The sequence below is a fragment of the Mirounga leonina genome, unplaced genomic scaffold (genome assembly GCF_011800145.1).
Source record: "Mirounga leonina isolate KUSES-001 unplaced genomic scaffold, KU_Mleo_1.0 Mir_154, whole genome shotgun sequence".
In the NCBI taxonomy this organism is placed as follows: Eukaryota; Metazoa; Chordata; class Mammalia; order Carnivora; family Phocidae; genus Mirounga; species Mirounga leonina.
In genome coordinates this window covers 574388-598434 of record NW_023270389.1, presented here as the reverse complement: position 1 = coordinate 598434, position 24047 = coordinate 574388, and the positions used below count along the sequence as shown (strand labels likewise).

Here is a 24047-nt window from a genome sequence, read left to right as displayed (position 1 = left end):
CCGACCCCTTCCGCCCGCCGGCCGGCGCCGCAGGGGCCCCGAGGTGGCGAGGCCGCGTGGGCCCGGCCGCCGCCGCCAGGGGGCAGCCTCCGCGCGGCCGCGCCCGCCCACGAGCTCGGCGTTTGCATGCCCGGGCCGGGGACGCAGGGGCTCCGCGCCCTCCAGCCCGGGCGTGTCGTACCCGCAACGGAGTCCTGACCGCTGTCCGGGCAGGCTCTGCGGCTTGCAGGGCGGAGGCTCGGTGAGAGCCAGGGGAGCCCGGGGAAGTCTTGCGGGGGGAGGAGGCGCTTGGAGCTGTAAGTAGCACCCTCTGCGTGTCCCTGACTTCCAAGCCTCTCCTTCCCTGTCCCCCCATCCGCCCCCGGCCTCGGCCTCCAGACCCCTCCTTTTCAAGGGGGTGGCGGTAGCCACGCACACGAAGCGCCCAGCAGCAAGAACTGCTGTGGTCGAGCCCCAGCCGACCGCAGGTTACCCTCCCTCCTTTCCAGTTCATTTGCCTGCACCCGTCCACGTTACACGGCGACTCCCCAAAACCGTGCCTTCCAGCTCCTGCTGAATCTTCTCCCTTTCCACCCGCTGTCTGCTGTCCACTCCCTTCACGGCCCGGAATCTGCTGCAGGTGGAGCAGTTTCCGGAGGAAATGGAAATGTGCAGCGGTCCTTTGTAGGCTGTGAAATCCCTGGGGGAGGAGGAAGGGGAGTTCCCATAGGGCAAGATGCCGGCAGCACATTAAGGGCAAGGAGCTCCTTGTATTCCACTGCCTTCTATTCCATCGCCTTCAGAGCCCCCCAGGGGCCCAGCGGTACAGAACAATCATTCACCAAGCTGTTGAGGAGCGTGTCCTAGACGGATCAAGAATGGGCAGACGCTGAAGGTAGAGGTTTTCTTTTTATATATACAAGACACATTAATCCATTAAATTTGAGGACACAGTACAAAAAAAAAAAAAAAACACTTCAACTAATTCATCTGACAATGCTGTTCATATTCATGACGCCATTTTTTGTTGTTGTTTTGTTTCCTAATAATAAAGGAGGAGACAGGGCTGTTGGGCTGATATATATTTGGGGGTCCCCCCCACCCACCTCACCCATACACCACCAGGGTGAACAGGAGGAGGAGAAGGAAGGCAGGGCCCACAGCAAAGTTTCATAATCTTGAATGCAAGGGAGGAGGAGGAGAGGAAAGGAGAAAAAAAAAGAAAATACAAATCCTATAATACATACAACAGAGTGGGGATGGTATGGGAACGGGACAGACATGAAGCTGAGGCATGGGGTGGGCCGCTGGGGGTGGGGGGGGCAGCGGACCCCCCCCATTCCTTTCTCTCTTTGATGCTGTTTCCGTAGTTGCCAGGCTGAGAAGCCCTCTCAGAAGATGGGACCGGGAGAAGAAGAGGGTCAGGGCCTCAGTTGGCCCCCCAGCTGTAGCTGTTGTAGGCAGACTTGTTGGTCTGGGGCTTCTGCGGGATGGAGCTGGTCTGGCTACGTTGCCCGCTGCCCGTCTGCAGGGAATGGGACGATGATGAGGAGGAAAAAGGTGTCTAGTTAGTGGGACAAATCTGTAACATCTTCAGGTGGAGATCTGGAAGCTGTCTTGCTCTCCCATTCCCCTTGTTTAGAAACTACTCTGAAGTTTACTTCCCAACCACAGAAGATTTGGTTTCTACAGCTGCTAGAGCACCTGGGACAGGTAAAAAAGCCTCTTCAACCTTTAAACAGGGTAGCAATGTAAAGATGGCAGGATACCTTTGGAAGATAAGACTGTGAATGAGTTCTACCCACTTTCAATTCCACCTTCTCCCTCCACCCCCAGCTACACTGCTGAGAAAAGGCTACTCTCTCTGGAGAGAATTATGGCCTCTTGGAGAGGAGTGATCACATGGTGATTTCATTTTCACTGATCCCATGAATACCTCAATTTGGGAAGCTGTCTTTGAGAGCAAGGAAGCCCTTGTCCCAGCTCCCCAGCCACCTATGATGGAGGAGAGGTCACTTGTCCACCCCACAGCTCCCCACCCCTACCACACAGCACAGCTGAGAGCCCACTGCAGGCAAGGTAGGAGAGACAGTCTGAGGCCCCAGGCTCCAGATGCTGCCCCAAGAATGCTTTCCATTCCGGTAACCAAGTGTTTCCAGAGTCAGGGAAGGGCAGAAAGAAAAAAGAGGGCGCTGGGGAGGGGAGGACAAGAGAGGGACGGGAGGCCAGAGAGCTCAGCAAGGTGTCTGTGTTCGTGTGTCCTGATCTGTGACTGTGCAGCCTTTTCAAGTTCCCTGAGGCTGTGGAGGTGAAATGGGGGCTGGAAAGGAGTGGGTTCAAGCACATCATCATTCAGTTTCATTACCTGCTCCTCCTGCTGGCGCTGGCAACAGAGAATCATCTGCAAATATGGTAGCTGAGGCAGAACCAGGATATATGGAAAATAAAGGGACAAACTTTGACAATAGAACTCCACCATTAGAAGGGAAAGCTACAATGTCAGGGAAGGGGGGAGGCTGGGAGAGGTCAGAGGGTAGGTGTGACCCAGGTCTGATGGGATGAGGGCAGCTGTGCTACCGGAGGTAGAGGAGAAAGGTACCAAAGGAACAGAGCAAAGGAGGTTTGAGCCTGGCCCCTTCTCTGACCTCTCCTCTTGCCGGCGGCTTGTGTCGTGTGCACTGTGTCTGTATGTGCTGTGTGCCCATGGCTGGCGCTGGGAGGGCTGGGTGAAGGTGGTGAGGAAGGGTAAGAAAAGGGAAGGGGGGGCAGTTTTAAGGGACAGGAAGGAAGAGGAAGGGAAAGGAGAGGGGGAGGGCTATTACCTGGCCATCCTGCTGCAGGTGATGGTGGAGGATCTGGGAGTGCGGCTGCTGATGGGGGGTCAGAATGTGCATAAAGGGGGCAGGTGGGTAGGCAGCAGCTGTGGCCGGATTGATGGGCCCCCCACTTCCTAGGGCTGAAGGCAAGTTGAAGGAGGCAGCAGGAGTACCGGAATGAAAACCTTGTTTCTCAAAGGACTGCTATCCAGTGGGATGGAGGAGAGACAGTAAAAGGGGTCAGCAAACCAATCCCTGGAGTTTCTGGGCCCAAGCCCCACACCCACCGAGAGCAGTACTCGTCAGAGGAGGAGCACTGCACCTGGAGCCAGGTGCTCGGGTCTGTCTCCGCTCTGCTCTTTAAGAGCTGTGTGATCCTGAGAGAAGGACTCCCTCTCTGACTCCCGTTTTCTCACACATAACACAGGGGTGCTACTGACTTCCAGCTGTCAGGACCGCAGGAGAGGGTGGCTGTGAGCGCGCTCGGGACTCTACCGTCACACCCACCCTGCAACTGGGCCCGTCGGTGGCAAGGTCTCGGCCATGAGGTGCTCCACCGTAACTCCCGTTAACACTTCATGTATCAAACTTAACAACACCCACTCCTTGTTTTCACAAAGAATGAATTAACCAGTTTCCCTTCATTCCACACTTGCTCCCTTGGAAAGATGCAAAAGGCTGGCAGTGGGTAAAGGACAGTGAGTCCCACACTTGTCACAGCGATCTGCCACGCCTCATCTTCCCTGTCACACTTCTCTTGCCTCTTCTCAGAGGGCTGGATTTAGACTTCTTTGAGAAACTGCAATCTAGAGGCCATTCATCTAGGGTGGGCTTCCTGACACTTCTCAGGGTCGTGCTTGCTCACTGAACTGGACACTGCCACGCCACCTCCTCTCTGTCCGTCTCTTCCCACTTCTCTCCAGAGCTAGGCACCTACCTGGGTTTTGGAGTACACAGAACCCGAGATATCTGGCACGCCCGTGTTACTGGAGGTGACTGATACACCTGGGGGAGGAGGAAACAGACAGGAGGATTAGCTCAGCTAGCGGCTGGCCCCTCTCCCGGCGAGGAGATGGTGTGTGCAGCCTTCCCAGCTGTCACACTGCAAGGGAATGCTGGTCTGCTTTTCCATCTCAGGTCAGGCCTGAGAGAGGAGAGCTCATGACCCAAATCTCTTGCCCTTTCCAGGTATGTACTGAGTATGTGTGTGAGAAAGCGAGGTGAGTTGCTTTCTGTGGGGCAAGGGGAAATAGCGACACCCCACTAGCATACAGTTTTCAAAATACTTTTGTACCAAAGCCCAAAAGAAATGTATTAAACTTTTAATGTCCATTTTAAATCAACCCATCCAGACTCCACTCAGCCCTGCTCCCGAAGACAGGTAGTCTGGGCTCTTTCTGTTCATGAAGAGACACTTTTGGGCTCAGGATCCATGCTTTCACAGCGTAAGGTAAGAGCTCAAGGAGCAGTCCAGTCCAACCCCAAGAGCACGGTCCATTCTCGCAGTCTCAGCTCCCCTGGCTTCTCTAGTCCTGGCTCTTCTAGGCTAGGTACTTACGACGTAAAGAGCTGACACAAAGGTGCATTTCCAGCTAAGTAATTTAAGCCTAAGCATGGGGAAGGGACAGGGATTAGGAAGGCAGTGGGGTAGGCTATCTCCTGCGGTCTGTGTGGAATACAAAATCTGACGTCCTCATCATTTACAACTTGAGCTTCTCTGTGAGACACAGGCTCTGATCCATGCTCCCAATAACTTGCCTGCTTCCCGGCGAAGAACTCCCTACAACCACCACCACTTCAAGGAAACCAGTACCACTCCTCGTCTTAATTTCTACTCTCGACACTGAAATAGACACACTGTACCCTCGGGTATGGAGCCACGGGTCAGGGAGACAGGAAAAAGCCATCAGATAAAATAATCTAGCATCTTACTAGAGAAATTTTATGCCAAGATTTGAGGGAAAATAGCTCAAATTTAAAGCACACTTTTAAAGATACATTCAATCTCATTACATGAGATAAAATGAAACTTCAGAAAAACTGTATCCTTGGATCCTTCTCTCTTGCTATTAGGGGCACTTTGATGGAAGAGTTTTTTTTAGAAGCACTGTGCTAAAGTGACCAAATCACAAATGCCTCCCCAACCCAAGAGCAAGTCCCCCTTCAAACTCCAGAACCCCAGTCCTCCCAATGCCTAGGACAAAGGCAGCCCTCAGAAGTTAAGCCCTCCTTGGAGAGCTACTGCAGGATGTCCCCAAAAGTGGCACCTTAACCTGGAAAGCCCTCCCACAGCACAAGTCCAGATGGTTCCACGGAGGAGCCAAGAAAAAGAACAGAACTACAGGATCAGAGCATGAGAAAACATTGTCCCATCTCCAAAGCAGCAACTCTACACCTCATAGGCACTGAAGGAAAAGAAAGGGATGGTACAGGGACAAATGGGGGTAGTCTGACCCCCTCCCTCTTCAAACCCCGTGTGCCCTTATGCACATCACGGGTAATGGACATAACCTTAAGAACAGTTGATTAATGGAAAAGGCTAAGCCACCAAGGAGGTTTGTGTGGAAGGGCTGAGAGTGAGGTGGGACAGAAAGGATACAAACATTTTTGAGGGAAATCAGAGACAATGACTGATTTTTACTGAAAAGGTTCAAACACCTTGCAGACACCCAGGGTTACCCCATGCTGGATGAGAGAAACAGCTAACTGGTTTCTCAAGCTGGGTGGTAGGGAGGAATTTGGTTTTAGATTGCCAGCCCCCTCCCCCCAACCTGGTCTCATTCTTTCCAGAGGCTGGACTAGCTAAAATCTAGCTTCTAGTCCTGAGGCTTTAGTCTGGGTATTGGTTGAAGGGCTGGAGGTGCAGGACAAGAGAACACTGTAGCAGCCCCAACAGCCTGAGTGTGAGCACTAGACATAACGGGTGTTGGCTTCCCCACTTACCCTTCACCAGTTACGAGAAAGCTCCTCAGACTAGAGTTCTCTTGCTTTCCTTCCAACAGTCAACGCCCCTTCTATCCCCCACTCCCAAGCAGTGGCAACCACACTGATCTGATGTGGAGACAGCATGGAGGACAAACAAGAACCAACATCTTCCAGCATGGCAGCCCCTGGGGAAGCTGGTCACACTCACAGGAAAAAATTACTCGAGGGTTGGGAACAAGTACAAAGGAAGTGGAATATCTGGGCTTCCAATTAACCAAGGATGGTGTTCTCACCATACAAGTTAACTCTGTAAACCAAGGGGTGATGGTGTACTAGCCCTTGGATTGAGTGGGGATAAGAATTTCCATAGTCAGGGAGAAGTGTAAGCAAACCTCTCCCACACATCCTTAGCTACACCCACAAGTGCAAAACAACGAATAATCCACAACCCCTGAGAAGCGTATGGAGGGCCGAAGAGTAAGAACACTGTTGCAGGCTAGCACAGTTTCCACAGCTGGAGTCACGAAAGACTTTAACAGATCTCAACCGGCCACCTGGCCTGGGGCCTTGGAAGCCACTTCCCTAAACCAGCTCCGAACGCCACCTCGTCTGCCTTTCACATGACAGGACCAAGCTGTTTCAGGCCTTTCCCTCCGCTTACGTCAGAGGCAAGGGGAAGACCTACGTGGAAAAGAGCTGTAATAAGCATGGAGAATCAGGGATTTTCTACAAAATCACTTTCTTCACCAATCAATCAAAGGGCTGGAAACTGAGGCTGCTTCCCCTCTCCCACCTTAACACAATCACCATGACGAGAGGGTAACAGTTCTTAGTTCTTTGGCTATGCTGGGGTTTGACTGAAAAGGCCCCCCTCCACCCGGCATTCACGGCACAACATTGGCTCCTAGTGTCCAGACAGACATGCACGGAAAGAACGCCAGAGTTAGCTAAAGAAATACCACAGTTTATTGAAGACTACAAATATTTGTTACAAGTTGGAACTACATGCCTTCCAGAAATCAAAAGCAACAGCAGGTGTGTGCATTGACGCTTCGGAGGTGCCGCACCGCTGGAACTCGAAATGGGTAAGACAGGGTCAGACACGTGGGGGAGAGGGAAGTGGGGGAAGGGCAAGTTCAGAGCCCAGAAGGCATCCACCAACTCATTTCCCCCAGCCACGCAGGCATGGCCTCAGCTCAGCAGGCTCTCCTCAGTGGTCTGGTTTCTGAAACAAGACTTCAGTGCAAGTTTATACACACACACAAAACACAGCCCCCAGCCTTGGGCCAAATTAGCTCTCTGCCGTCCAGAAATGCTTGTAAGGGGGTGGATATTTTCTTCCTAAAAGGAATCAAATACATAAAAATAAATGAATTTAGAGGTTGATGAGGAATGGGATGACAAGAGCCCTGTGTGGGATTGGGAACTGGGGGTGCTCAAAAGACTGTTACAGCAGGTTTCTGAAATCTTAAGGGGAATAAGAAAACTAGGATTTCCAGAATAAGGTATGCCATTCTTTTATATTATCATCTACCTCTTAAAATTCTTTATCTGGTCCAGCTAAAACTTAAATCTAACCAGAATGGGGTCACTCCACGTCAGAAAGCTTATAATCCTCCCCTCCAAGGATTAGGGTGCACCTTGCTTGGTAAGAGGGGCAGCCACAAGGAGTGGGGTATCTCAGGATTTCTCCAGGTTAAATCCAGACTCACTCCAAGTTGCTCCAACACAGTTCAAACTCTGCCTGTTAGTTCGCTCTCAGACCTATTGCCTTCTATGCTCAGCTCAGCTTCCCAGTTACTGAAAACCTTGGGCAACCGACCCACCTGGAGTCCACACAGGGGTGAAGAACACAGATGCAGCTCCATCCAAATCACCATGAAAGCATAAGTGAGCTTAGAATTCTGAAAAACCCTCAACCCCAACTCTTTGCAGCTGCAACAACCTCCTCCCCATATTTGTCTACGTAGAAGTCACTGAAAAAAGTAGATGGAACTCCTCCAAAAACAGAGTGCAGATGTTGTCAGGTATGGGAGCCAGGGCTAGACTAGGTGATCTTTTAGGTCAGTGCCCATTCAGAGGTTTCCTACATTTCCCTCCTGCCATCAGATATGCAAACAGACTTTGCCAAGAGACCTGCCATACAAAGGAGGGATCCTAAGGTCTCCCTCTCCCTCTCTTGAGTACTCATACCCCATGCCTTTCTCTCCACATCCTAGGTTTCCCAGCTGGGGAACAAAAGGGAGCTGCATGAGAAAGGAAGTGCAAGGCAAGCCCGCCCCACTCTGCTATTCAGGAAGCACCTCGCTGCCCACGCTACCAGTGCCAGGCATGCTGGTACTGGCCTCCACTGACGTCTCGGTAACACCTTGGGGCCCCTTGCCCTGCTTCCCACCCAAAGCTTAGGCCAGCCAACGTTCTCTAACGGCCAACACGTGCCCCAGGGCATTCCCATCTCGAGTGCTGGACTCCCGTTCTTACATCAAGCACCCCTCTGCTGGTGCTGCTCGGATAAACACCCACATCGGTCACACGTGAAAAGGCCCACATGGAGCTGCTAGAGCTCACCTCACCAACCCCGTTTCCTCAAGCACCGTGTCTTCCTCCCTGAAACTCCTTCAGTCACATCCTGTAGAAGCCACGGACAGCCAGGGCCAAGGTGAGCTTACCAGTGTTGTATCCGTGAGACCCATATCCACTTGGCTGTTGGAAAGGGGTGGCCGATGCATTCACGCTGACATTCACACCATGCTGCTTGGAAGAGGTAGGAGCCACCTGAAGACAAAAGGGCTAGAAGTGAGGTGACATGGTGGCAGAGAACCATTCCCCCCTACCTGTCCTACTCTAGGGATTGGGCATTCAGACGGCTACCATCCTGAGACGGGCAGACCATCCATCTGCTTAGTGAAATGGGCTCTCTACAGAGCTTTTTAAAATCTACCGGTGAAGTCAAGAAATGGTAGTTCAAAGGAAGGGAAGGTGGTAGGTAGCAGCTGGTAATGAAGGAGAGTCTAGGGCACAAAGCTGTATGGGATCACATCCCCTAACCCCTCTTTAGATAATTCTAAGAACAGATAACCTTCATCCCAATACCACCAATTCCAGCCCCCCTCCCTCTGCCAGGCCAGAAACAGGCCAGAGGTGGAACTGTCTCTCCTCATCCATTATTAAAAAGTCATCTAGCCTTGAAGGCAGCTAGGATAGTGTCTGGGGGCTGGGATTCTTCACCACCACAAGGAAAGACCAAGCCCAGGTACTCACAGGGAACACAGCAGGCCCGTACTGGAAGGTGCTGGGGAGGCCCGGGACCCCTGTGTAGTACGGCAGGCTGGTGTAACTATAGCCAGGAGGCAGCGCCGGGTTCAGGAAGGTCTGCTGCGTGGTGTGGTGAGTCTGAGTCTGATTCTGTTGGGGCTGGGCCAAGGTTGTGGCCGGGGCCGGGGAGGAGGCATCCCCACGGCCAAACTTTGTGAGGTCACCTGCGGCAGGAGAGGCTAAATGTATCTGCTGCTTCTTTCACCCCCAACTCCAGAAGGCCCTGATCCAAGACTGTTAAAGTTCGATTCTTTGAATTACGTTTCTTTGTGGCAACATTTAGCACTCTTGAGCACAGTGCTAAGTCAAGCCAAACATCGGATGCCTGTACGATTCTGTGGGAGACAGACCCCCAGAACAAAGCTCCTGCATGATTTCTCTGCCCACTCCTATCCTTCTGGCCTTCCCCTGCTTCCCCTCCACGAGGAACACTCCATGCTGAACTCAAAACACATTAACAGCTCAGGAAAAAAGGTAGGTCAAAGAGGACGAGAGATCGGGCATAAAAAGAAGGATCATGGCCTAGCAAGGCACTAAGACTGCCACTGTGCGCAGGGAACAGGAGTGGAGAGGAGCAGAGGAAGTCCAGTTCAAGCACTGTACTTCCTGGCAAAGACTGGAGGATGACAGAAAACTAAGGCAAGATGTCACCTGGAACCACAGGGAGACAGCAAAGTGGGATGAGAAGGAAATCATCTTCTGCAGCATTCCAGATCTACCCACCCTGATTCATCACATCCATTCTATACCTTCTGCCAAAGATCTTAATTAAAGTAAGAACTGGGTCCCTTCTTGCTATTAATCAGGTTTCTTCCACCAATCCCAACACACTCTCCTCCCTTCATTCGGCCCCACCCCAGCCATACCAGAGTAAGGGTTGCTGGCCAGGCTACCATCCCTCCCAGTCAGCGGAGTGGTGGGCGTGGGAAATGGGATGCTGTAGTAATCCTAGAAGAGAGAAATCAAAGAGCAGACACTCAATGACACTCACTCCCCCGCAGGAGTAACAGCAAAGCACAATGTTGGGAGTGCTGCAATTTATCCAGCCACTGATTCAGCTGGCTAGGGCTGGCACGAACTCCAAGTTACTCTCGCATACACTGTCCCCCTTGCCTGGACACAAACAAGCACAGTCAGACAAGGTCTACGGGTATGCCCACCAGGAAACACATCAAGTCCATCAGAACCAATGATATTCTCAAATCTTTAGATACATCCCTAACAGTTTACTGCTACCGAAAAATAGATTGCCTTGGGGCGCCTGGGTGGCTCAGTTGGTTAAGCGACTGCCTTCGGCTCAGGTCATGATCCCGGGGTCCTGGGATCGAGCCCCATGTCGGGCTCCCTGCCCAGCGGGGAGTCTGCTTCTCCCTCTCCCACTCCCCCTGCTTGTGTTCCCCCTCACGCTGTCTCTGTCAATTAAATAAATAAATAAAATCTTAAAAAAAAAAAAGAAAAATAGATTGCCTTTCTGTAATTCAAAGCACCTGACACATACGGAAAAAGCATCCAGAGAGCTCCAGAGTACTCTGAGCTACAGATTAGGTTAAAATTTGTTTACTTCAAAGAACTCAACAAGTGATTAAAAAGTTACCTTCAGTTAAAACCACTTCCCAAGTCCCTGTGTTCTAAGAGATCTTGAGAATCAGTCTGTGTGTGGAGGTACAGACTGGGGAAGAGCTAAGCCTGTGACTTATCAACTGAACACCTGAAATAATCCCTAAACAGTAAGGTGAAGATCGCTTTCTTTTCCAACGCTCTACACCACATACTCACCAAGGGAAATCTTGTCTGAAGCATCTGTAAGTCATCATAACCATATACTTGTGGCTGGAAGATACAAACACGTAACAATATTAATAGGAACTGGTTATCATCGGAGCAAACCAAGGTGCTAAGAAACATGATAAATCATTCCTAGGAAGAACAGGACATAGATTACTTGTATCAGGTTCCTTTAAGAGGAAAGAAGTGAAGAACAAAGAGATTAAGTGATTCCTGAAAGGTCTTAAAGCTTTCCTTGAACTACATACCACCCTGATTCAACTAGGCTGCATCCCTCCGCTCTGGCAACAGCGGGACAGACAGGAGCCACGTACGAACAGCCTGTTTTACTCTCTATTCTATCAGTCTTTGTCATACCCTTCAAAAACATGGCTTAAGATTTATCTCCTTCAGCAAGGATTCACATTTTACTCTTGTTTTCTCTAACGTATGGGTACTAAGGTGGTACGGTTATTAAAAAATGGGTAGGGGTGCTGGGTGGCACAGTCAGTTAAACATCCATCTGACTCAGTTTTGGGTGGGGCCATGATCTCAGGGTCGCGAGATTGAGCCCCATGTTGGGGTCCGCGCTCAGCACTGAATCTGCTTAAGATTCTCTCTCTCTCTCTCTGCCCCTCCCACTCATGCGCTCTCTCAAATAAATAAGTAAAATCTTAAAAAAAAAAAAAAAAAGTAAAAAACATTACTGGATGTTTCCTCTGTATGATATTCACCTAGACACTCTATCTGGGGAGCAAGAACACGTCTTTTTAAACATTTCAAAATAAATACCCTTCATCTTAACAGACACCGAATCAAGGAATTTGATAGAAGAAACACCAGGACAAAAAACTACCAATGTCCATCGCCTACTCTCAGATAGTCCCCAGATCGGGTCAGGGAACTCTGCTCTGACTGGTCAGAGCCAGCAAAGACCCTCCAAGACAGGGAATCAATTCAACCAGAGAAAATAATTCTCTGAGAAACCGAAAGGGATTCCAGGTGGACACTCTGGCCTTTAGCTTCAGAGGCCCAGAATCTGTGTTTCATGCAGAGAAAATACACAATAGAAGAAATGGCCTTTGTTTAGTCCTCCCCCTCTAGAAATGATTAGTTCTTCCCAAAAACCTGTTTGCTTACATATGACAGCCACTCATTTATTTGGTATTTTAATTATAGTCTTCCACCTGAAGCCAGAGCTGTAAAGAGTAGCCACCTCATCTTCATCATTTGGAGAAGGCACTTCGGTCTCACTTACCGGGTAGGCGTGTAACAGCCCTGGAGCCATAATGTACGGATTAGGCAACAATGGCGGGACCCCAGGAGGGAGGTTGGGAGGAGCTTTTCCTAAAAAGAGAAATCACTTTTATCCTGTCACACAATTACTTCTCAATCCTCTGTCCCAGAAGAATGCCAGCCACCTTCTACCTGAAGTTGTAGCAACTGAGCTCCGAGTCGAGGCTGTGACGGTGGAGTTACTGCTGAGGCTGAGGCCCAAGCTGCTGCCGCTGTTGAGACTGGAGGAGACACTGACCACCGGGGGAGGCGCAGAAACCGTGCTGGACGCGGTAGAGAAAGTGCTGGAGGAAGAATGGAGGTTCGCCTCACTGTCCACGCTTGTGTGCTTAAAAAAGGGGGAGCAGCGAAAGACAGGAGGAAACAGTGATTAGCAAAACAGGTCAGGAGAGAGGCACACTCCCTTCTGCTGGTGAGAGCACATCATCCGCCCAATTAAAAAGGCTGCGGCAGAGTTCTGGGTGCCCTCTGCCAAAGGAGCCAGAAGAAATTACTAATTATCCTCCAGCTACATATTTCCCAAGAGTCATCAGTCAGGGGTGGTTAACAACAGACCCCCTGCAAATCATCCCCCGTCAGAGAGGCACAGAGCAAGCGGGGACGAACACCCCAGAAACCAATGCTGGCTGGCCAACGAATGGTTTAAGTCAAGGAAATACATCCTCATCTTCTCTCCCACATTCTCCTTCACTAGTTCAGCAAGTTCTGATGAATTTGAACCTCAAATGGTATATCTGAGGAAAAAGAGACTTCTAAGGAAGCCTTAGCACTCATTATCTTTCCCTGGTTTCTGGCAAACCAGACACCTTTGCCCAGAATGGGTCTTCCTCACCATCTCAGCCTAATTCCACAAATGGTTGTTCTAAATCACAAGAGTGAAATCAATGATTTGATCAAAAGTTTTCATCTAGCCTCCACTTTCATAGGATGCCCAGACTCACACTGATGATTTTCAGCACCTATGTGCAGCATATCCCAGACCAAGAAATAAGAACAGCCACCCCAGTGAGAAAGGGACGTTCTTACAGCATTTATCCGAACATACAAAGCCCTACCTACTTCAGTGTGAGAAGAAAAAAAGTCACACAAAGACGCAGGAGTCACATCCTGGGTTTGGGGAACTGGCCCACAGCTCTGTAGTGTTTCTGGATTCTCCCGCCTTGGCCACCTCATGAAGAGATTTCCAAGAATCCCTTCTTGAGAAGTGTAAGAAAACCACACTTCCTCTCTTGCAGCATCATACTTACCAAAAGAGTGGATGTCGAAGTGCGCCCAGAAGATGTGGATGACGAAAGGGTATTTTGCTGCGTGGATAACGTGCTGCAAAGAAGAGGATGCCATCGGCCACAGAGCTATGATTACGTGACCTAGAGCTTCCGTCAAGAACACGGGCGAGGAGATGAGGCGGAATACGGGACCAAGGAGACCTGAGATCATGGGGAGCACAGTGGCCAGCCGAGGGCAGGGAGCAGACACAGCGAGAGTGGCTGCTGAGAAGGGAGAACAGGCCTCCTCTGCTTCTACTTCCCGTAGCTTTCAGGTCATCCACCTCACTAATGTGGCCCCTGCCAGGCAGCAGGGACAGGATGGAGACAGAGAGCTCTGTTACTGCTCCTCCCGACCCCAACGTTCAGCCACGACCCAAATCACCTGCTGTGTTGTGTGGTGGTAGCATTTGGACTCTCCTCACTGTGGCTCAAACCGCCCAAGGAGGATGAGTGTTGACTGGCTGTTGTCAGTAAGGAAGCTGCAGACACCGTTTCGCTGAGAGGGGGGATGCCAGAAGTGGAAGGTGAGTCAGATTTCACAGCAGCGCCTGTAGCACCTGGAAGTAAAGAATAAATAATTGACCTCATCAGGGGAAAGGAAGTGTCTATGAGAAGTACAGAAATGACCCCTAGTCATGGGAGTCCCAGGCTGTCCCCAAGCCGAGAGTACTCAGTTATTTAATAATGGACCATGTGTGTTTAGGGAGCCCCTCTCTCCCTCCCTTCCTCTCTTTTCTAAATTCCAAGCATTTCAGAGCACTGATCTCATTTATCCAACAAAAGGAACCAAGGGTATTATCCTGTTCTAAAACACAGAAACTGAAAACTTAGGTTTGTTTGATATTAAATAGCAAGGCAGAACCAAATGAAGACTATAACCAGAAGAGCCATGACTCTTCTCGCTATAATCTAAGGAAAGCAAAAAGTACTGAGAGGAGAGAAAAAACACTACAACATAGAGGAAAAGGCCTGGAGAACACTCACCTTCAACAGATTGCGTGGTCTGTAACTGCGTGGCCTGCACAGAGCTGAAGCCATTCTGGTACAAGAAAACAGAGGAGTAAGAAACACAAAATTAAGTGAATAGGTCAAGTTAGCACTGACTCAGCTTAATTTCCATCAACAAATCTTTCAGAAAATTCTGCAAGCTAACCAAAGGATTAATGTAATGCAGACTACCCAAACAAAATGACAAGAACTTAAAATGGAAATGAAAACAAGGTATACCAATCCTGTGTGACCAACAGCAGCAGAAGGCAAGCCCCAAACTGCTCGAGAGACCCCACACCCAGAACAGACACAGCAAAGGCCTAAGTCTAGGGCCCCAGGGGGAGGACGGGGAAGTCCGGCAGTTCAGCCAAACCAGCCACTGTGTTGGGTGCATCTGACCGTCACTCCACAGCACTTCTGGGACATGCTCTCCCCTCACCGGGCCGATACACACCCAGAAGTCTAGCACTCAGATCTTCCCAGAAAAGTAAACAACTATTTGACATTGATTCTACTACAAAGAACGAATCTTTACTGCAAAGAGAGAGGTTTTCTGGCTCTGAAACTCCAGGCTTGCTGAAAAGAACTTTCTAATTTCACCAACCACAGAAATGTGCTTTTTCCAGCTTCTCAATCAGCACTTCTGAGGTATCCCAGCACCATTTGTCATGAAGTGAAACACTAACACTGAAGAGACTCTGCCCAATATTGTCCTAACCAGCACCCAGAGACTCGTAAAGCCACTACCTTTGCCTGAGTCAGGTCCTTTTGGGGTGATGAGGAGATGGAGCTGGGGTACCGTCGAGTCTGTGTGGACCTCTGTTCATACAGAGGACCCTGAGCATTATTTTGGGAGGTATAGGTTGTCGACTGAATTGGACCGCTCTGATAACCGGACTCCTGACTCTGGTTAGATGAAATTGTGGATGAAGATTCACTGTGGGGAATGCAGAAGGAAAATCTCAGAAAAACAAAGCAGAACAGATCCACTAATACTAAGGAAATGGTGGAGATCTTCTACTACAGTAATTCGATTACAATCAAAAAGAAAACTTCCAGCAACAAATAAAAAACAATTTTCTCCTGACAATAGGTATTTCACATCCTATAAAGTCAGGGGTTTAAACTAAAACAGCTACCCTACATTCTGCTGTTTTAAGAAAAAGAGGCAAAAGCAGAAAGGATAGACCACTCCTGATCCCTCTGATACATCCTAACATGAACCCTAAGCACAAGGAAAGTCACCTTTTGCTCATATTCATTAGGAATTCTGAGCTCCTGGCTCTCTCAGAAACCCTATTAGATATAAGGTTACTGGTAAAACTCTCCCGAGAAGAACTTTTAAAATATTCACATGCATTAATGGCAATTATGATTCAACAGATTAGGCTAGGGCCTAACACCTATATTTTTAAATTCGAAGGACTGAGGAAAATAGCCTAGTCCCAGAAATTCCTCCAGGATTTTCTATTGCTTATGCTGGCCCTCCCAGATAGTTATCAGAGGAGGTAGGAAAGGTTCCGTTTAACTTGTGTGATATATCAGTGCTACATCTTTTCTAGGAGGCCAGAGTCATACCCTTCGTAGGCATAAGGCCCACACCAAAGGACCAAATGTGTCAGAGGCCTTGTTAGCCAGATGCCAAAGTCCTCTCACTCTAAAAGTACCCAAGAGGCATATCTCCACCTGTTTAGAATTACAGATAATCCTAGTTCAACAGTATTTTGAAATGCTTAACAAAATGCTACAATCGGGTACTTTTCCTTCACTCAGTCAGAGGCTCAGCCTCTTCGGAATTATAGGAATCAGCAAGAGACTCAGGAAAAGTAGGAAAAGCCCAATAAAAAGTCTTATGATTGAGGTTTCCTCTACCTGGCCGTGCTGGTATAGAGGCTACTTGGAGCCTGGCTTGAAGAGGCGCTCGTGGTGGGGGTGGACTCATAATCGGAAAGGACGGGCTCTGACCCAAACTGCAATGCCCCAAACTGCAGGTTTAGCCCTGAGATATCTGCTGAGCCAGGCATCTCCACAGCCAGAGCAGGAATCTGTAAAGAGAAGATAATGGTTTTATTACAACCTTACCGTAAGACTAACAACAACAACAACAAAACCCTCTGCTTCAAATTTGCAGACTATCCCCTACAATCTCAATTCCCAAATCCCATACCCCTTTTGCCCTAAGACGACACCCATCTCAAAGTTCAGGTACCTTTGAAGTCAAGGAGGCCTTTTTCTTCTGTTGTTTCAATTTTTGCTGAGCCGGCTGAGGGCTAGAGGACTGGTTGTCTGAAGACCCGGGAGACATCTGTGGGGCCGAGGTGGATTTGCTTGGCAAAGGAGAAGAGGGGGGCGGAGGTGCGGCTGTGGAGGTAACCACTGCGGGTGGCTTCTCCTGAAGGAACACCTCCATCATGGTTGACGATGGGGTGAATGCCTGGCGTTTAGTAAAGGGGCTGTGTACTGCTGAATCATTTGGGTTCTTCAAATCTGCATGAAGAAACCCAATATGTATGAGACCAAAGATGCTGATAAACCTCAATAAAATGCCATTTTCCTACTCTAGAGCCACAAAACGAGGCCCTCAAGATTCAGTACCTCATATAAACAGGCTCTCTTTTAGGGCTTACTATCATTTCTAAAAGTGATAATCACTGGATCATACCTGTTCTAAATACAGCCTAATCAAGTCAGCACTATTACCCTACCTGTGTAAGACAGGAATCTAGGAACTGTCCATATTTAAAGTGTAGGATCCTAAAATGGCCAAGTCCATGAAACTTCTCAAAGGCAACGTGTTGTTTTCAAACACTAAAAACCAATCTAGGGAGAATCCAAAAACCCCCAGGTCAACTGAAGACTGCAACTATAAATGTGTCTAATTCTGATAAAGAGATACTGAGCCTCAACTTTTCACTATTCCCTAGCTTTCTGAACTCAGCCTGACTAGGGGAAAATTGGTATGGGATACTAGCCAGCTGGCTGCCTTTCTCCTGACTTCAAGACATATTCTCCACCCTCGACTCCTGCCAGCTTCTGGCATTAATGCTCCAATGCTTAAAGAATTCAAGTCACTTTCCATCCTTCTCACCGTACTGCACCAGCGATGGGGACTGTGAGGCGGAGCCCATGTCCCAAGAAGAGGTGGTGGTGGTTCCAGACTGAGAATGCTGTGCCGCCAACTGGGCCAGGGCCTGAGCAGTCTTGAACTGCTCCAAGAACTGCGAGCCCGTGGTGCTGCCACCTTTGGCTTCGCCGACATCACCAAATCCTTTCCCTAACATGCTCACCTGTAGATCAACACAGAGATGAAAGAAATCTACAGCAAGCAGATGTGTTTGCTACTCAGAAAGACACTTCTCTATAGTGAGAGCCAGTAGAGATCAGACAAGTAAAGAAAGTCAGCAGACTGAGTACACAGTCTAGTCCTTTAGAGCACAATCTCTGGAGTCAGACTGCCTGGGTTCAAATCCTGGCTACATAATCATGGAAAACTTATTTGTAGGGACGCCTGGGTGGCTCAGTTGATTAAGCGACTACCTTCGGCTCAGGTCATGATCCTGGAGTCCCGGGATCGAGCCCCGCATCGGGCTCCCTGCTCAGCCGGAAGCCTGCTTCTCCCTCTCCCACACCCCCTACTTGTGTTCCCCCTCACGCTCTCTTTCTGTCAATTAAATAAATAAATAAAATCTTAAAAAAAAAAAAAAAAGAAAACGTATTTGTAATTTCTCTGGACCTCATTTTCCTCACCTGAGAATAGAAATGAAAATAGTACCGCATGAAATTTTAGGAGGATTAAACAAACAATGTACATAAAAAAGAATTTAATATGTGCATGGCACATAATAAGCACTCAAAACAATGAGAACCATTAAAATTTATACCATCATTTCCTCCTCAGGGATAAAGATCTAATGACTAGAGGGAATTTTTTCCCTTTTAAGTTTTAAATCAACCAGTATGTGATTATTAAATTAATATGAAGGTTAATATAAAATTTCACTTTAGCCATTAATGTCCTTGCCCTCTCCACTAAGTAGCCGAAAAGTAACAAGAACTAACTGGAGCTTCACCTCAATGCTGCTCTTAAGTAGCACAGGAGCCAAAGAAGAGAAGCTAAGGGCCTATCAAAACTTCTGCACTGGACAATCAAGTAACGAGTCAATATGATTTGTTTTATCTGGATGTATCCAAGTTCTATACAGTAACCATGAATAACAAAGCAAAATTTACTCTTAATGCTTTTGGGAGATTTGCCCCATTCCTACTGCCAGGAAAGAAGACCAGCCTTGTCCAGAAGATGAACTATGTGGCCTTGACTACTTCAAAACACCTTCAAGGAGATTTAAAATCTAGTTGTCCTTAGGTTCTTACCCAACCTACCGTCCTCATCAACACTGAGCAGTGTTTTTTTTTTTTTTTAAGATTTATTTATTTGAGGGGCGCCTGGGTGGCTCAGTCGTTAAGCATCTGCCTTCGGCTCAGGTCATGATCCCAGGGTCCTGGGATCGAGCCCCGCCTCGGGCTCCCTGCTCAGCGGGAAGCTTGCTTCTCCCTCCCCCACTCCCCCTGCTTGTGTTCCCTCTCTCGCTGTGTCTCTCTCTGTCAAATAAATAAATAAAATCTTTAAAAAAAAAAAAAAGATTTATTTATTTGAGAGAGAAAGAGCGCACGAACTGGGGGGGGAGGGGGGGCCGCGTGGTACAGAGGGAGAGAATCCCAAGCAGACTCCCTATTGAGCACAGAACCCAATGCAGGGCTCAATCTCTCGACCCCGAGATCACCTCAGCCAAAACCAAGAGGGACACTTAACTGAGCCACCCAGGCACCCCTAAGCAGTGCTTTCTTATACAAAACCAATCTGTCCAACCCAAGGTAAGACATTTTTCCCACGTCAATCTATATCACAAGATTATACAAACAAAAACAAAACACCAGAAGTCGAGTTAAAAGTATGAGATCGTGGCAAAGAGATGATCTAACATAGCAATGATTATCAGATAGTCTGCAAGTGCAAAGCTTTACATTAAAGGCACAGCATGTTAGATAATGTCCACATATTATACATGATGATGGGGACTTCCTACATTATTTACATCTATTAAATTTTTTTTTTATTTATTTGAGAGAGAGAGAATGAGAGACAGAGAGCACGAGAGGGAAGAGGGTCAGAGGGAGAAGCAGACCCCCTGCTGAGCAGGGAGCCCGATGCGGGACTCGATCCCGGGACTCCAGGATCATGACCGGAGCCGAAGGCAGTCGCTTAACCAACTGAGCCACCCAGGCGCCCTACATCTATTAAATTTTAAGGGAAATCAATCCTCTAACATTTACTCTTAATAGGAAAAAAATTAAATAGCATTCTGATTAATACAGCTAATGGGAAGAACACAATGGTATTTTTATTTATTTTTACAATGGTATTTTTATTTAGCTTAACATCATGTGACACATTAAATAGAATGTTAAGATAAATGAAATATGCTGAAAATTTGATACCAGAGTTTGAATTTGGTTGTAAATCTTTACAATCCAGACATTAAAAAGGCAATTAAAAGAGATACAGAGCACTTCACCACATTTTCCCGCCATTTATCTCAAGGGTTGGCAGTTATTTCCTTAACTTTATGACCCCTTCTTACGGCTTTTGTCTCATTCTCTCTTTTTTTGTTGAGAGAGAGAGAGAGAGAGGGCATGTGCGCGCGTGTGCTCACACAAGCGAGCACAAACAGGCTCCCCACTGAGCAGGGAGCCCCACTCGGGACTCGATCTCAGGACATCACGACCTGAGCCAAAGGCAGATGCTTAACCAACTGAGCTACCCAGGCGTCCTTCATTCTCTCTCTTTTAATCCTGACGCTTTGCTCCCTGTCCCTTCTTCCCCACCTTTCCTCACTTGTCACCTTTCATATATGGCAGAACATCAATCACCAAATTACTACTGACACGCACAGAAAAATTTTTAGACAATAGTTAAAAAACTGACAGTTCCGATTAGAGACTAACTCAGCAGTTTTATATTTAAAATAATTACTATAATCCTACTACTGGAAAAATAAAATTATATGCACACACAAGGTCTCTTACCTCTCACAACTACAGTATACCTCCACCAAAAAATAAACAAACAGACAGAAAGGGAAAAGCAAAAAGAAAAAAAGGAAAGTAGTTCTTCTTAGGATTTGCTGACTATAAAAAAAATTGGTTCCCCCGTGATCTCCTTATTTGCTGCAAATAAAGTTTCCTTTCTGTGACAACTCAAGTAATAGTAAAAAATATTGGTTCATCGTCTTTGTTTAGTTTAAATGATTTCTTTGCTATAGTTAATGACCTTAAATTTTTTAACTGAATCAGTAAGTCACATGCCGTAAGTACTCCAAGTATTAATAAACAATACCACTGGCGCCCCCACATTCGTATAGCCCTTATTCACGACCTTATTTCATCTTTCTACAGCTCAGTAAGGCAGGCAAAGCAAGTACTCTTATCCCTGCTTCCTGAGAACGGGAGTAATAGATAGTAAGTAGAAACTTTCATGAAAACTTCAAGTTTTTGTAAGCCTAGTCCAGAAATGTCTGGTTTAAACAAATTTATATGGCAATTCTGTTCTATCAACAAATAGGGAAGTGCTACAACCTCCCATCGAAGTTCAATTAGGATTTAAAAAGGATTAAAATTTGATGTCATTTTTTCTTCTCTTTAAGAGCAAATAACGTTCAGCACAGTGACTATTCAGTAAGTGATGCGCACTCATTTTTAGAAGAAGATTCAGTGTGTCCAAAACGAAGTCCTCCTCTGGCAGCACCCCTACTACCCAATCCTATGTCTCTACACCCAAGGTTGCTTAGAGGACAAAAGGGGATGCTTTACCCTGCCCCAAATCTCTGTCACCAGAAGGCAGTACTGCATGTATGTGCTGGGGTTGACAGGAAAGTGTGGTTAGAAGACACCATGATTCCTACTTACCATACTGTGATGAGAAAATGTGTTTCCGGAAGCAGGCTGTGTTATGGCACTCTGCTTTGAATTACTGAACACCAGAGGCTGGGCAAGAGAAGGAGCCTGAGATGGATCCAGATTAGATGAATCATTCTCCACTGAAGATGGTGTCTTCCCCAACAAAACAGCAAGGTCAATTCTAGTGGGGAGATGCAACACCTTGATGAATAATGACAGAACATTCTAGCATTCCCCAACTCCCAACTCAAATTATGGTTAGATCAAAATGAAGTCACTCATCAATAACACAAAGACCTGAAATGCTTAATTTACCAAAATAATTGACATGTAAGAGCCACTATAGGATCTAGCTGTGTTCCAATAGCATTGTCAACCATAATAATGTTAAATATTTCAATTTAGTGAAATCAATTTAAGGGAATACCAAATGTTAGTTTTAATACAGCAGCTTGATATTTGGGCCAAAATTACAATTTTTTAGCCAATATTTTAATACTTAATACCTGTCATTACCAATACCCAATATGTAAAAACATATACTAGAATACTCGCATCTTCTTCAAGTGTCTTTGGAATTTCCCCTCCAATTTTATAAAATTTCCAAAGTTACCTGTGGTATAATAAAAAAGTTTGGTTTTGCCTCCAGTTATTGGCACAGAGCTCCTGAAACACTTAAAATTTCCTGAATGTCTTTTGCTATTCATAATAAACCTCTTTATTTTATTTTTATGACAGAGAGAATCCTTTTTACGATTTTATTTGAGAGAGAGAGAACGAGTGGTGGGGAGGGCAGAAGGAGAGAGAGAAGCAGACTCCCTGCTCAGCAGGGAGCCTGATGCGGAGCTCGATCCCAGGACCCAGAGATCATGACCCGGGCCAAAGGCAGATGCTTAACTGACTGAGCCACCTAGGCGCCCTGAGAGAGAGAATCTTAAGCAAACTCCATGGCCAGCATGGAGCCCTCCATGGGGCTCCATCTCATGACCCTGAGATCACAACCTAAGCCGAAATTGAGTGGACACTTAACTGAATGAGCCACCCAGCTGCCCCATAATGAGCCTCTTTCAACCAAAGTTTATGATAATGAGGTTACTCAGGGTGGGACCCCCCCGCCCCACACATAGCTTCAGGAAGGGAGCTGCCACCTGAAACACCAGGAAGGGATTTAAAGGTTTAGAACTTTCAGCCCCAGCACAATCTACCCACTCTTAGGGTGGAAAGGGAGCTGGGGACTGCCTTTCATAGCCAATGGCTTAATCAATCAGGCCTATTTAAGTAATGAAATTTAGGGGCTTTGTGCCCGACCCCACGCCCCACCGTATGCAACTCTTCCATTTGGCTGTTGTTCCTGAGTACTGGTTATAACAAACCAGTGATGGCAAGGTACCTCTTCCCTGAGTTCTGCGAGTCATGTTAGTGGATTACTGAACCTAAGAAGGAGGCTGTGAGAATCCCCAAATTTGTAGTCAGCCAGGCAGAAGTGTGTGGATAGCCTGGGACCCCATTTGCAGCTGACCTCTGAAGCAAGGGCAGTCTGGTGGGATAAAGGTGTCAACTAGGGTCTGTGCTAACACTGGATAGTGTCCAAACTGAATTACTGAACACCTAGTTGGTGTCAAAGAACTGAAGAACTGGTGTCAGAAAAACAATACGCATCAGCTCTGGGGGTGATGGACCTAACATCCTATTTCTAGTGCAATTCAGGGCCTCTGAGTCAACAGCTATCATACCCAGGTCTAGAAATAATCCAAGGGGATTTCCAAAGATAAAAATATTCCTGGTAAGTGTTTCTCCCTCTACTGACCCCAATACCTAGGGTTCAAGTTCGTAAAAGTTCATTAGCCAGATCCTACGGTAAAAATGATCACTTTACTCAGTAGGCTCACTGGACAAAAATCTTAATTATAAAGCAAGAAAAGAAGCTACTGAACAGGGTGCCTGGGTGGCTCAGTTGGTTAAGCGACTGCCTTCGGCTCAGGTCATGATCCTGGAGTCCCGGTATCGAGTCCCGCATCGGGCTCCCTGCTCAGCAGGGAGCCTGCTTCTGCCTCTGACCCTCCCCCCTCTCATGTGCTCTCTCTCTCTCATTCTCTCTGTCTCAAATAAATAAATAAAATCTTTAAAAAAAAAAAAAAGAAGCTACTGAACAGTTCTGCAAACTCAAATAAATGAAAACACTTCCATGTTTAACTTTACCTTAATACAAGTTATATCGTGCTAAGTTTTAATTTAGATTGACCTACGTAATTAAAAAAGCTATTTTGGAGAGAATCATCTTTAAAATTATAATATATGGAGTTCTGTTCAATAGATCAACTCCTATAGACCTATCAATCACCTAAAGAGGAACCTAGTATGCTTTAGGTTACCATTCTACCAACACCATGGGAGCTTATAAAGGCCCAGTGCCACTCTCCTTACAGCTCTCTCATCAGGCCCCTCTGGGAAAAGATGCTGAACTTTACCACACACTTGCCTCTGACCAGCAGTGATTGTCACATTCTCCGCAGGCAGAGGCACTGAAGACACATTAGAGGCAGTGAAGATCTTGGTCTCAGACAGCTGGAAAACAGAGGGATTAGTCACTCCTGGTGTTAGGTGGGCTACAGTCAGAAACCTGGCATAGATAAGGGGAATTTAACACCAAGGAAAAGGGAAAACCCTCAGAAGAGAAAACCACCTACCCAAAGGAACCCTACATGGACTGACCTCCATGCCCCTTCTAAACAGGCTCAAT

General features: G+C 47.4%; 2 protein-coding genes, 1 long non-coding RNA gene and 1 other non-coding gene across 25 annotated transcripts in view; 1 reads left to right on the top strand and 3 right to left on the bottom strand.

Annotated features, from left to right (window-relative positions):
- Window positions 1–617, bottom strand: part of HAX1 (HCLS1 associated protein X-1) — a 4256-nt gene extending 3639 nt beyond the window's left edge. Inside the window, exon 1 of the mRNA XM_035009682.1 lies at window positions 540–617. The gene's annotated coding sequence lies outside the window, so the exon portion shown is untranslated. The remainder of the gene's footprint in view (window positions 1–539) is intronic.
- Window positions 60–8365, top strand: LOC118013850. Of its 3 annotated transcripts, none has more exons than XR_004680128.1 (5): window positions 60–241; window positions 489–874; window positions 1622–1692; window positions 3223–3343; window positions 7940–8365. It is a non-coding gene; the product is annotated as an uncharacterized LOC118013850 (long non-coding RNA). The 3 variants fall into 3 exon arrangements; XR_004680127.1 differs by lacking the exon at window positions 7940–8365 and adding an exon at window positions 5798–6089 and having other exon boundaries at window positions 3223–4664; XR_004680126.1 differs by lacking the exon at window positions 7940–8365 and having other exon boundaries at window positions 3223–5401.
- UBAP2L (ubiquitin associated protein 2 like) overlaps window positions 876–24047 on the bottom strand; it is a 40713-nt gene continuing 17541 nt past the window's right edge. For 7 of the 20 annotated variants that reach the window (XM_035009671.1, XM_035009661.1, XM_035009664.1 and 4 more), the window contains 19 exons: window positions 23787–23872; window positions 21317–21488; window positions 17442–17640; window positions 16563–16840; window positions 16226–16398; window positions 15101–15290; window positions 14348–14402; window positions 13746–13920; window positions 13343–13415; window positions 12228–12423; window positions 12058–12146; window positions 10812–10865; window positions 9902–9983; window positions 8982–9199; window positions 8390–8495; window positions 3733–3800; window positions 2802–2999; window positions 2345–2395; window positions 876–1504 (listed from right to left, as the gene is read on the bottom strand). In XM_035009671.1, coding sequence (XP_034865562.1) covers window positions 1409–1504; window positions 2345–2395; window positions 2802–2999; window positions 3733–3800; window positions 8390–8495; window positions 8982–9199; window positions 9902–9983; window positions 10812–10865; window positions 12058–12146; window positions 12228–12423; window positions 13343–13415; window positions 13746–13920; window positions 14348–14402; window positions 15101–15290; window positions 16226–16398; window positions 16563–16840; window positions 17442–17640; window positions 21317–21488; window positions 23787–23872 — 2559 coding nt within the window. In that variant the 3' untranslated portion in view covers window positions 876–1408. Of the gene's footprint in view, window positions 1505–2344; window positions 2396–2801; window positions 3000–3732; window positions 3801–6663; window positions 7062–8389; window positions 8496–8981; window positions 9200–9901; window positions 9984–10811; window positions 10866–12057; window positions 12147–12227; window positions 12424–13342; window positions 13416–13745; window positions 13921–14347; window positions 14403–15100; window positions 15291–16225; window positions 16399–16562; window positions 16841–17441; window positions 17641–21316; window positions 21489–23786; window positions 23873–24047 lie in introns of those variants that run through there. The other 13 variants (XM_035009678.1, XM_035009676.1, XM_035009677.1 and 10 more) reach the window with 4 other exon arrangements.
- On the bottom strand, window positions 10053–10193 carry LOC118014614. Its single transcript, XR_004680324.1, has one exon. It is a non-coding gene; the product is annotated as a small nucleolar RNA SNORA58 (small nucleolar RNA).